The sequence below is a fragment of the Salmo salar genome, chromosome 29 (assembly GCF_965601325.2).
Source record: "Salmo salar chromosome 29, fSalSal1, whole genome shotgun sequence".
NCBI classification, from domain to species: domain Eukaryota; kingdom Metazoa; phylum Chordata; class Actinopteri; order Salmoniformes; family Salmonidae; genus Salmo; species Salmo salar.
Window position 1 is genome coordinate 4,080,170 of NC_138319.1, and position 12,870 is coordinate 4,093,039.

At 41.9% G+C, this 12,870-nt stretch overlaps 1 protein-coding gene across 1 annotated transcript; it reads left to right on the forward strand.

Annotated features, from left to right (window-relative positions):
• Nucleotides 1-387: 387 nt before the first annotated feature.
• LOC106590028 (Krueppel-like factor 6) lies at nt 388-9,760 on the forward strand. Its single transcript, XM_014180519.3, has 4 exons — nt 388-702; nt 5,010-5,577; nt 8,719-8,842; nt 9,141-9,760. Exons 1-4 carry the CDS (start codon nt 601-603, stop codon nt 9,190-9,192), a joined length of 846 nt encoding a protein of 281 aa, XP_014035994.1. The 5' UTR covers nt 388-600; the 3' UTR covers nt 9,193-9,760.
• Nucleotides 9,761-12,870: the final 3,110 nt, after the last annotated feature.

The window sequence follows — 12,870 nt, forward strand, 5'->3', positions numbered from 1 at the left end:
CCCACCACACACACACACCACACACACACACACCACTTCTAAAAATAGCTGTCCAATGAATGTAAAGGATATATGAGTCAAATTCACAAATAAAAAAATTGACAGGAACAAATTATGTCAGGAAACGATTATGATTGGTTGTGATATTTTAGGTGGAGTTCGTTTTGCATGGTCCGGTGGCCCGTGTGATGGCGCTTACACTTAAGGACCAATGTAATGGTCTAAAATATCAAACTCCGCTCACCCGGGGCATCGTGCCATGCAAAACGAATTTGAGCATATGCGCTCGGGCAAACTGATTCGAGTTCCATTCGTTAACATTCCAAAAGCGTAACATTGTCACGAGGTGTTGGGTAAATTACTAGGTTTGAATACGGAAGTTACATGTTACTGGCTTTGCGTTTAGTTCAGCGCTTGTATATAGTGTAACTTCAACACCAGCGAGGAACAGTCGTCTGTCAACGGGGCAGCGAAACGTGCAGTGCACTTTATATGTGCAAGTAAAACAAGGATCTTACTTGCCTGTTCGAGATTGACCAACATTTTTAACATATTGATCTTGTTGAATCGCAGGTTTTTTGCCCACATTTCGGATTTGAAATGGATGTTCTACCCATGTGCAGCATTTTTCACGAACTTCAGATTGTACACGACACGGGCTACTTTTCAGCCTTACCATCACTGGAGGAATATTGGCAGCAGGTAGCCTAATATTATTTCTTATAACTTGAAACTGTTGATTTAACAGCTGTATCAATTAATACTTTATCTTATGAATGCACTTTGACTGTATTCAAATGTCCTCTATTAGTCTGTGGTCAAACAGTTGCCCATGCATTCATTTTCTTTCTTCAGTTTTACACAAAATGTATATTTTTGTCAACTTGTCAGTAGTTCAAACATGCAGATTTCCATGTCCATCTGGATGTGTCAAATTCGAACTCTCAGCGTGCGTGAAAGCCCTAGAACATGGTTTCCCAAACTTGGTCTTGGGCCCCCGTGCACGTTTTGATATTTGCCCAGGTACTACTACACAGCTGATTCAAATAACTAACTCTTTAGCAAGTTTTTGATTATTTGAATCAACTGTGTAGCGCTAGGGCAAATACCAAAACGTGCACGGGGCCCAAGACCAAGTTTGGGAAACCATGGTCTTGTCTAGAACATGTAAAAAATAACCAAGCATAGTCTATTTCTTATTTATATGGACATCTCTGAATGGAGGCCCAACCAGCCTCACCGGTTAGCCACAGATGCAAAAGATATGGCGTTTTATACAGCTTGTTGATTCGAAGGAGACCATTGCTACCAGTCAATGTATGGCACAAGTCTTGTTCAGTGTGGCAATGTTTGACATCTCGGGAGTCTGCATTGTAATTAATGGGACGTGACTAGTATCTGGTAGGGTAGCCTAGTGGTTTGATATTTTCTTTAAGATCTTGCATGTGCAAGCCTTTATGAATCAAAGAAATGAACTCGAAAGCAATTCTTTGGTTCAAGTAGCTTAATAATGGAGATGTCAAGTCAAAATGCTGTGGAGCTGACCTCGTTCGTAAGTGGATGTTTTGTTGCTGCAAAGTAGCCTAACCAGAATATAGCCAGCCTAAAATGTATTCATTTAATTTTGACAATGTATATAATTTACACCAATAGTCTTGCATAACAGACCCCAATTTTAATCTTAATCATATGTGATTGAAATTGATGCAAGTAGTTTCCTAACATGCTGACCAGACCGCACGTGTGAGGCTTACGTTGATTGTGTCCACCCACACCAGACGATGAGGACAGCAGGTTGAAATATCAAAACGAACTCTGAACCAACTATATTCATTTGGGGACAGGTCAAAAAACAAACATTTATCCATTCAATCTGTGCAATCTAGCTAGCTAGCTTGCAGTTGTTAGCGAAAGTTACTCACATAGTATGTCATCCGTATAAACCACATTTTATCACATTCAAATGTTCTATTAACACAAATAAATGGGTATATTTTACGCTATAAATCCATGATGTTACCACTTCCTTTCCCCTGGCCAGAGGGGATCAGAGGACATAGGCTTCTCTAGGATACCTAAAACTGTGGTTATCAGTAGGCTATAGTTCAGATTGAAACACCGATTAATTGTGCACAAGTTTACATAAGGCAAATCAGTCTAAACAACAGTACTTTCTCCCGGTTTTCAATGCTTTTGTGTAAAAAAAATTATTAAACTAAATCAAGTGCTGTTGCAAATGCCATCTCGCCATACATTTGCCAGCAGCCCTGCTGTGCTGATCTCTGCAACATGGATAGATTGAAATCGCCACACAATGCTACAAATGAAGAAACACATATCCTATGTGTGTTATCGAAACATTTTTTATATAGTATTGACGGGAATGGACTTCCATTAATTTATAACTTTTTTTTTTCAAAATAATTGAAAAGGTATTTTGCTTATAAAAACCATAGTCTGATCTCTCACTCAATAATACTGACCATAAGGTTTATTCCTCTGAAACACGTTGCATTAATTTGCATGTCGATCAGTGTATTTCAGTATGCTTATATCCAAACTGTATCAAATGTCAGCAGTGACCAATTCCTGTGCACATGAGTAGGTACTAATGCAACTTGAAATGATTGGCTAAGATTGTGGAAGGGGCAGTAATGCCCTTTGCTTAGGGCAGATTATTTATTTTCAGCTGTTCTTGTCAAACCTACATCCTGCTATACCTCCAAGCAGATGACCCTGCTTTTAATGAATCTTCAAGATCTAGGATCAAATCTGAATATATTTATAACGAATGGAGAACTGAATGACTGCATTCTGGGGGGAAGGAAGATGCATAAGTCTTGGGGATGTTTGAACTTGTGAGGCTTTGGTTTACCCAGCTGTTCTACCCTGTGAGCCAAAAATAAACAAGTAGCACAACTATGATGTCATAAGACATCAATGCTGTTGCTACTACTGCTTTTGTTGGTGGTCTGGTAGATGTCTGAAATGCAATGCACCTTGTGATCTTTTCTATTAACCTCTTAGGGCTAGGGGGCAGTATTTACACCGCCGGATAAAAAACGTACCCGATTTAATCTGGTTACTACTCCTACCCAGTAACTAGAATATGCATATACTTATTAGATATGGATAGAAAACGCCCTAAAGTTTCTAAAACTGTTTGCATGGTGTCTGTGAGTATAACTGAACTCATATGGCAGGCAAAAACCTGAGATTCCTTTACAGGAAGTGGCCTGTCTGACCATTTATTGGCTTTCTTTGACATCTCTTTCTAAAACAAAGGATCTCTGCGGTAACGTGACACTTCCCACGGCTCCCATAGGCTCTCAGAGCCCGGGAAAAAGCTGAATGTCGTCATTCCAGCCCCAGGCTGAAACACATTATCGCCTTTGTCAAGTGGCCGATCAGGGGACATTGGGCTTAGGCGCATGCACTGGTCGCCCCCGTCTTTTTTTCCCTCTATTTACCGAAACGCAGATTCCCGGTCAGAATATTATCGCTTTCTTACCAGATAAATTGCATAAAAATTGATTTTTAACCTGTTAGGGCTAGGGGGCAGTATTGACACGGCTGGATAAAAAACGTACCCGATTTAAATCTGGTTACTATTCCTGCCCAGTAACTAGTTTCTAAAACTGTTTGAATGGTGTCTGTGAGTATAACAGAACTCATATGGCAGGCAAAAACCTGAGAAGATTTCATGCAGGAAGTGGCCTGTCTGACAAGGTGTCGTTCTTCTTGTCTCTGTTTATTGAAGAGTGAGGATCTTAGCTGTAACGTGACACTTCCTACGGCTGCCATAGGCTCTCAGAAGGCGGCAAAAAGCTGAATCGTGGCTTTGCAGGCTCTGGCTGAAACAAAGTAGCGCGTTTGGGTAGTGGCTGGTTACAGTACTGTGAGACTCAGGCTCGTGCCCGCGTCGACCGAAAGCTTTCTTTTCCTTTGTCTGTTTACCAAAAAGGATATTCACGGTCGGAATATGATCGCTTTTTTACGAGAAAAATGGCATAAAAATTGATTTTAAACAGCGGTTGACATGCTTCGAAGTACGGTAATGGAATATTTCTTTTTTTTTTTTTTTTTTTTTTGGTCACGAATTGCGCCATGCTCGCGACCCTGATTTACCATTTCGGATAGTGTCTAGAACGCACAAACAAAACGCCGCTGTTTGGATATAACGATGGATTATTTGGGACCAAACCAACATTTGTTATTGAAGTAGAAGTCCTGGGAGTGCAGTCTGACGAAGAACAGCAAAGGTAATAACATTTTTGTTATAGTAAATCTGATTTTGGTGAAGGCTGAACTTGCTGGGTGTCTAAATAGCTAGCCTGTGATGCCTGGGCTATGTACTTAGAATATTGCAAAATGTGCTTTCACCAAAAAGCTATTTTAAAATCGGACATATCGAGTGCATAGAGGAGTTCTGTATCTATAATTCTTAAAATAATTGTTATGCTTTTTGTGAACGTTTATCGTGAGTAAATTGTTAGTAAATTCCCCGGAAGTTTGCGGGGGGTATGCTAGTTCTGAATGTCACATGCTAATGTAAAAAGCTGTTTTTTGATATAAATATGAACTTGATTGAACGAAACATGCATGTATTGTATAACATAATGTCCTAGGGTTGTCATCTGATGAAGATCATCAAAGGTTAGTGCTGCATTTAGCTGTGGTTTGGGTTTATGTGACATTATATGCTAGCTTGAAAAATGGGTGTCTGATTATTTCTGGCTGGGTACTCTGCTGACATAATCTAATGTTTTGCTTTCGTTGTAAAGCCTTTTTGAAATCGGACAGTGTGGTTAGATAAAGGACAGTCTTGTCTTTAAAATGGTGTAAAATAGTTAAATGTTTGAGAAATTGAAGTAATAGCATTTTTAAGGTATTTAAATATCGCGCCACGGGATTAAACTGGCTGTTGCGTAGGTGGGACGATTTGGTGCCACCTACCCTAGAGAGGTTAATGCATTCTAATCATGTGTTTTTGTTTGTTCCTCAACCAGACATGCTTGGAGTTGGAACGGTATCTACAGAGCGAGCCTTACGTCTCAACAACGTCCAATATCAAGTTCAAGACGCACGAGCATGACCTGTGGAGCAAGCTGATCCTGGCCTGTGGGGATGAAGCGATTGACTCCGACTCAAAGATCCCTCTGGTCAAAGAGGACAATCAGGATAGCCCAATCTTGCAAACCAAAAGTGTAAACTCTGACGCCAACAGCGAAGCATCAGACAGTTCTGGGGAGCTCACGCAACCACACAATTTTACCTCAAACCCAATGGCCTGTTCTGGACCTTTTAGCACTTGTATCATTAGCACTCCACCATCCTCCCCAGAGGTCAGCTCGGAACCCAGCATCTCACAAGGCTGGGGAAGCGTACACACGGAATTGCACTTGCCGGTAGAAATGCAGACAGGCGGCATCGGGAAGAACTCGGGAAAGACTAGGCTGGACAGTGGAGATCCATTGCCGGATGGGAGGAGACAGGTGCACAGGTGTCACTTCAACGGATGCCGCAAGGTTTACACAAAGAGTTCCCACTTAAAAGCACACCAGCGCACTCATACAGGTTGTGAAACACACATTTCGCTATGCTATCACACCGAAAGCCTCTGTCTTTGGTGTTTACATTGTGTTGCATTGCATAACCTTGGGGGGAGAAAACGACAACCTGAGCCAAAGTGACATTGATGGCACAAAGCTTTCTCACTTCAAATCAAATGTTAATTGTCACATGTGCCGAAACAGGTGTAGGTAGACTTTACCGTGAAATGCTTACTTACAAGCCCCTTAACCAACAATGCAGTTCTTGAAATGGAGTAAAGAAAATATTTCCTAAATAAAGTAAAATCAAAATGTAACAAGAAAATTAAATAACAATAAAGAGGCTATATACAGGGGGTACCGATACCGAGTCAATGTGTTGGGGTACAGGGTAGTCAAGCTCTTTGTAAAGTGACTATGCATAGATGACCAGTGAGTAGCAGCAGTGTAAAAAGGGGGGGAGGAGTGGTGTCAATGTAAATAGTTCAGGTGGCCATTTGGGGGTAGAAGCTGTTAAGGAGCCATTTGGTCCTAGATGTTGCGTTCCGGTAGTGCTTGCCGTGTGGTAGTAGAGAGAAGTCTTGGGTGACTGGAGTCTTTGACAATTTTTTGGGACATTCCTCTGACACTGCAAAGTATATAGGTCCTGGATGTCAGGAAGCTTGGCTCCAGTGATGTACTGGGCCGTACGCACTACCTTCTGTAGTTCCTTGCGGTCAGATGCCGATTAGTTGCCATACCAGACGGTGATGCAACCGGTCAAGATGCTGTCAATGGTGCGGCTGTAGAACCTTTTGAGTATCTGGGGACCCATGCCAAATCTTTTCAGTTTCCTGAGGGGGAAAAGGTGTTGTCGTGCCCTCTTCACAACTGTAAAGGTGTGTTTGGCCCTTGATCGTTTGTTGGTGATGTGGACACCAAGGAACTTGAAGCTCTCAACCTGCTCCACTACAGCCCCATCGACGATAATGGGGGTGTGCTCCATCCTCCTTTTTCTGTAGTCCACAATCATCTCCTTTGTCTTGATCACGTTGAGGGAGAGGTTGTTATCCTGGCACCACACTGCCAGGTCTCTGACCTCCTCCCTATAGGCTGTCTCATTGTTGTCAGGCCTACCACTGTTGTCGTCAGAACTTAATGATGGTGTTGGAGTCATGCTTGGCCATGCAGTCGTGTGTGTGAACAGAGCGTACAGGAGGGGACTAAGCATGCACCCCTGTGGGGCCCCAGTTTTGAAGATCAGCGTGGCAGATGTGTTGTTGCCCACCCTTACCACTTGGGGGAGGCCGTCAGGAAGTCCAGGATCCAGTTGCAGAGGGAGGTGTTTAGTCCTAGGGTCCTTAGCTTAGTGATGCACCTTGTGGGTGCTAACTACAGCTCAGCATTCAATGAACAGCATTCTCACGTAGGTGTTGCTTTTGTCCATGTGGGAAAGGGCAGCGTGGAGTGTGATTGAGATTGCGTCATCTGTTTGGGCGGTATGCAAATTGTAGGGGGTCTAGCGTTTTTGGCATGATGCTATTGATGAGAGCCATGACTAGCTTGCCTTCATTACTATTACACAGAAGTCATGTTATTTAACTGCAAGAAATTGCTATTCTTTATTTCACCAAATGGTATTGTATGTCTTGTTTGTTAGTTGTGTAATGTAATCAAAGTTCCAGATCCAGTTTGTTGCGAGTCCTCATGCAGTCAGTGCCACAGTGCAGTTACTCAGAATATTAGCCACGCATGACTGTGACCTAATCTACCTTGAATGTGTCTGAATGCTGAGGGGAAGGGGAGACGGTCACACTGAAAGGCAGCCACAGTGCATATGGGGATGGAAGGGACTTGGTTTACGGCCCAAATGGCACCCCATTCCCTTTTATAGTGCACTACCTTGACCAGAGCCCTATGGGTCATAGTGCACTATATACAATTTCTCATGGTCAGTCTTTAGGTGCCTTTTGGCGAACTCCAAGTGGGCTGTCATGTGCCTTTTACTGAGGAGTGACTTCCATCTGGTCACTCTACCACAAAGGCCTGATTGGTGGAGTTCTGCAGAGATGGTTGTCCTTCTGAAGTTTCTCCCATCTCTACAGAGGAACTCTGGAGCTCTGTCAGAGTGACCATCGGGTTCTTGGTTCCCTCCTTGACCAAGGCCCTTCTCCCCCGATTGCTCAGTTTGGCCGGGCGGCCAGCTCTAGGAAGAGTCTTGGTGGTTCCGAACATCTTCCATTTAAGAATGATGGAGGCCACAGTGTTCTTGGGGACCTTCAATGCTGCAGACATGTTTTGGTACCCTTCCCCAGATCTGTACCTTGACACAATCCTGTCTCGGAGCTCTAGGACAATTCCTTCGACCTCATGGCTTTGTTTTCTCTGACATGCACTGTCAACGGTGGGGCCTTTTATATAGACAGGTGTGTGCCTTTCCAAATCATGTCCAATCAATTGAATTTACCACAGGTAGACTCCAATCAAGTTGTAGAAACATCTCAAGGATGACCAATGGAAACAGGATGCACCTGGGCTCAATTTCAAGTCTCATAGGGAAGGGTCTGAATACCTATGTAAAGGTATTTCAGTTACGTTTTTTTTCTCGCTTTGTCGTGATTGGGTATGGTGTGTGTAGATTGAGGAAAAACATGTTATCCATTTTTAAAATAAGGCTGTAACGTAACAATGTGGAAAAAGTCAAGGGTTTTGAATACTTTCCGAATGCACTGTAGGTATAGGGAATAGTGCGATTTGGGATACAGCCGTTAGCTATTGCTGTTCAAAACAGATTTAGTTTCAGCATGGGAAAGGGGAGACTGACCATTCCCTATTTTTTGATTAGCAGTGTGAAATTACATGTGTGGCTTTCTCTACGAGCTCGGACTCTTTAAGACTGCAATTACGTCCAACGGATAAGAGGACTTTCTGTGGTCCTAACATGTTTTTGAGTTCTGTAACAGGTTCATTGGAATTAGACTAGATTTATTGTAGTGTCTGAGTAAAGTTGTCTGTCAAGTGATTACCGCCATGTCACTTCCATTCTCTTTACTACCAAAGGTCATTGACTAGAAGAAAGATGACAATTTACAATGACCTTAGCACACAGCATGTTTCACATTGACTGGAGGTTAAAAATTGATTGTACAGTATTGCATTAATTTCACAGTTGATTTTTATTTCATAGGTGAAAAACCATACAGGTGTTCATGGAAGGGCTGCGAGTGGCGATTTGCACGGAGTGATGAGCTAACTAGACACTTCAGGAAGCACACTGGGGCCAAGCCATTTAAATGCAGTCACTGTGAAAGGTAAGCTCCATCACTATGTTCCATCACTATGCTATCTAGAATTGAGACCACCTGCACCTGAGTGTTTACACAATCCCTCTTGATACCATTTACTCAAGTGTGAGTTGTTAGTATGTCTGTTCATTCATTGATGTGAATAGCATTGCATTGTTAACAAGTGCTTCCTGAAAATGCTTAGTCAAATGTGTAATTCTATTCTTAAAATATGTAATTATATTGCCAGCCTGTGTTCATTTGGGATCTGTACTTGTAGTAGTACGCTCCAGTTCACACTTTCCATCTCTCGGTTTGCCTCCAGGTGTTTCTCCAGGTCCGATCACCTTGCCCTCCACATGAAGAGGCACCTCTGAGCGTCGCGGAGCAATGTAAGCCATTTAGTGAAACGAACTAACGCAGCAAAGGGGAATGTCGTCTCATAACCAGTCTCATGGTTGAACTGCCCTTCAGAAGACTGAGCTAGGGGAGCGTGTTCAAGCCAAAGCATGCCATTTTGCACCATACCCAGTGCCTCCGGGATGGACGAACCCCTTGGAGAAAACTAATGACAAAATTATGGAAGGAAGTAGACAATTTAATTGAGGGACTGGAAGGAATGGGAAAGAGAAGTTAAGACAAAAAAAATGAAATTAATGCATTGTATGTGTGGCATGATGTATTGAGGTGGCGCAACTGTCTCCTGGACAACCGATACACTGGTACTTCACAAAAACTAAGGTAAGCATGTGTGGACTGCGAATGTCTGACTGGGTTGACTTGCCAGTGTGCAAAGAGGAGGAAGCAAAGGTCTTATTGTACCGGTGTTTCTGTGGACTGAATGGTATGGGAACAAGTTCTGTTTCCTTGTGGTCGTGAGTACAGGTGTCTGAGGAAAGTGTCTACCTGCCTGTCAAGCAGCAGCGAGACTGAGTTAATTATTTATTTTTTTTAAATTAAAAAATGCTTTTGCCAGAAGCCTTGAGTTGTGGTAGGAGGTGATGTTGTATCCCCTCCATTTAGCAGGGCAGAAACTCCACTATGTGAGCTTTTTTTCTAGTGTTTGGTGCAGTTATTAAATGTGCAATATGTACATAGCTTGTTTTTTATAACACAGCTAATGTGCTTAGAAGTTATAACGCAACAAACTATACTATAACTTCAGTATCATAGACAGGTGTAGCATGGTTCTAGAGTTTATTTGCTTTTCCTGTTATTCCGTAATCAGGACTGCAAATAGATTTCAATAAAACAGCAGCTAAATACGAACAGTTAAATGTTACAATATTGTACATAAAGCTTTTTTTTTTGTATTCAGTACTTTCTTTTGTTGGAGAAATCGCTATTGCCTACTTAACTGACTCATTCATGAAGCTTTTTTTTTTCTCACTCATCTATGCCTTTAGGACTCGATTTTGTATATTCCATCTTTTCTACCTGATAATGCACTATTAATTCACTTAATGGTGTCTTATGTAAGTGACCAAGACTTGTGGTTTGGTTTTCTCCTGGTGGGGGTCACGTTTTATGGGTGATTTGAAAATATTTATTAAGGCTCAATTTCACATGAACTTACTTGCACCGTTCCTTGTTTTCAGAGACAGCTAGGCCTATTAGCCCATATGTAGATTGTGAATAAAGTGTTTGTTTATAGCATGCAGAGTAAAGATCCTCTGTTAGATCATCAGGGTGCTTTTGTTTTGCTATAACCTGTCTATATAGTACATTCAGTCGAATCAGAACAAGACCCATGTAAATAGAATTTAAAGGGATATCTTCAAGTCATCATGTAGAGCACTTTAAACAATGTATTATTAAACAAATGTACAATATGTAGTTCCACATTTTGGTGTTAATTAAAAATGTAGCTCGACGGTAAAAAACAACCTGATGAGACTATAGGGCTAAGTCCGAGATGGCACCCTGTTCCCTTTATAGGGCACTACTTTCAACCAGACCCCTATGTTCGGTGGTCAAAAGTAGTGCACTATATGGAATAGGGTGCCCTTTCAGAGGCACCCTAGCACTAGGGCATGAAGCTTTTGGTTTGTGTAAAGACAAGGTTGACTTGAAGGGAAAGTGATAGTGCTGCGTTCAACAATGTCTGTGCTTTGGGTTTGTAGAGAACTGAGGGACCAGTCTCACTGTACACCAATATCCCCCCCTCCAACCAAGCAAGGGAAAAACCCTAAAGATTTATTGTAATTATCAAGCTCTAGTTGGACAGACCTTACCTTGTATTGCATTACTAATTAATGTTTTGCTGGCATAGAATCTGTTAGACTGCTGATTCTGGGAGTTTGCTATTGGCCCATTTGGGCATTCACATTTTGTTTTAGTCCAAGCAGCTACAGTGTTATCAAAACCAATGGTAAACAAGATTCTGTAAAAGATCAGTCCATCTCTCCCCATTCGAAACTGATTGTTTATGTACACACGGAACTGTTTGACATCTTTCTTCAATGTTATTTGCCCTGTCTATAAACGGTACAATAGGATGTTAATGGATGGGGAATTTAGAGACTAGGATATTTTTTTTGCAGGCTAAGGGACCAAAATAATAATGTTAAAGGATAATTTATTGTAACATGTCATTAAATGTCTAAGGCTAGACTCAAGGATTAAAAATTTAAGTACAACAAAGTACATGGACTTATTCTATTCAATATCATGGACATCCCATGCTGTGGGTGAAAAGGAATTTGTTGCAGCAAGATCAGTGAAGCATGGCCACAATATTTTCAGTACATTCAGAAAGTTTTCAGACCCCTTGACTTTTTCCATATTCTGTTAGGTTATAGCCTTGATCCTAAAATGGATAAAAATCAAACTGCGCAAATGAGGGAGGAGGGCCTTGGTCAGGGAGGTGACCAATAATCTGATGGTCACTCTGACGGAGCTCTAGAGTTCCTCTGTGGAGATGGCAGAACCTTCAGAAGGACAACCATCTCTGCAGCACTCCATCAATCAGGCCAAAACTCATTGCCAAAATCCTGTAGTATCCCATCAAGAAACACTTTTCAATGGTGAATCTCCATTGAACATTTTATTTTAGTCTGAATCTGGATAACGGGCCCAGAGTTTTTCAAATGGAAGCCTGTGGAACTAGCATGGTCCCATCTGCTGTCGCCCTCTACTATTGTTCTAATGTCATACAGAGAGTTGGCTGCTGCAACATACATTTATTAGAAATGTTCTCTGTTAACCAAGTAAAATCTTGTGTAATTTGGTCAGCAGCGTGATTAACTTCTGTGTTCATACCTGTTAGAAATTGAGAGTTCTGGCAAAAACAAAGTCTCTACCCTCGTAAAAGGAAACTCTCAGCCAAAGCACTGCCTTCACCCAATCCTGATACTTCCAAATAACGAAACCCCCCATAATGGGATATACAGTAACTACAGGATATCTGTTCCATGGAGCTATGGCACTCTTGTTGATCCCCTGATGTGTGAAGATAAATGTTATGTCCCCCATTAACAATGCAACAGATGAAGCAGTACCTTTGTCACGCGTATCTACACGCATCCCTAGTCCCTGTGCCTAAGAACACCAAGGCAATCTGCCTAAATGACTACTGACCCATAGCACTCACATCTGTAGGCATGAAGTGCTTTAAAAGGCTGGTCATGGATCACATCAACACCATTATCCCAGGAACCCTAGTATCACCTAATTTGCATACCGCCCCAACAGATCCACAGAAGCAATCTCTATTGCACTCCACACTGCCGTTTCCCACCTGCACAAACACCTTTCACATTTTTTTTTTGTTTACTAAGGGTTGGTAACAGGCTGATTGGTCGGCTGTTTTGAGCCAGTAAAGGGTGCTTTGCTATTCATTGGTAGTGGACTTGAGGCCACACACTTTCCTTTAGACTTTAAGAGATTGAATATGGGAGTGGCAATATCGTCCACTATCATCCTCAGTAATTTTCCATAGAAATGCCCCGGAGAAGGTTAGTTCTGAAGGATTCATTGCCATAGATATGTACCTGGCTAAAAGGTGAGCCACTTTCATGGCACCAGTTATCCCGAGTTGAATTCGGCTTTGACCA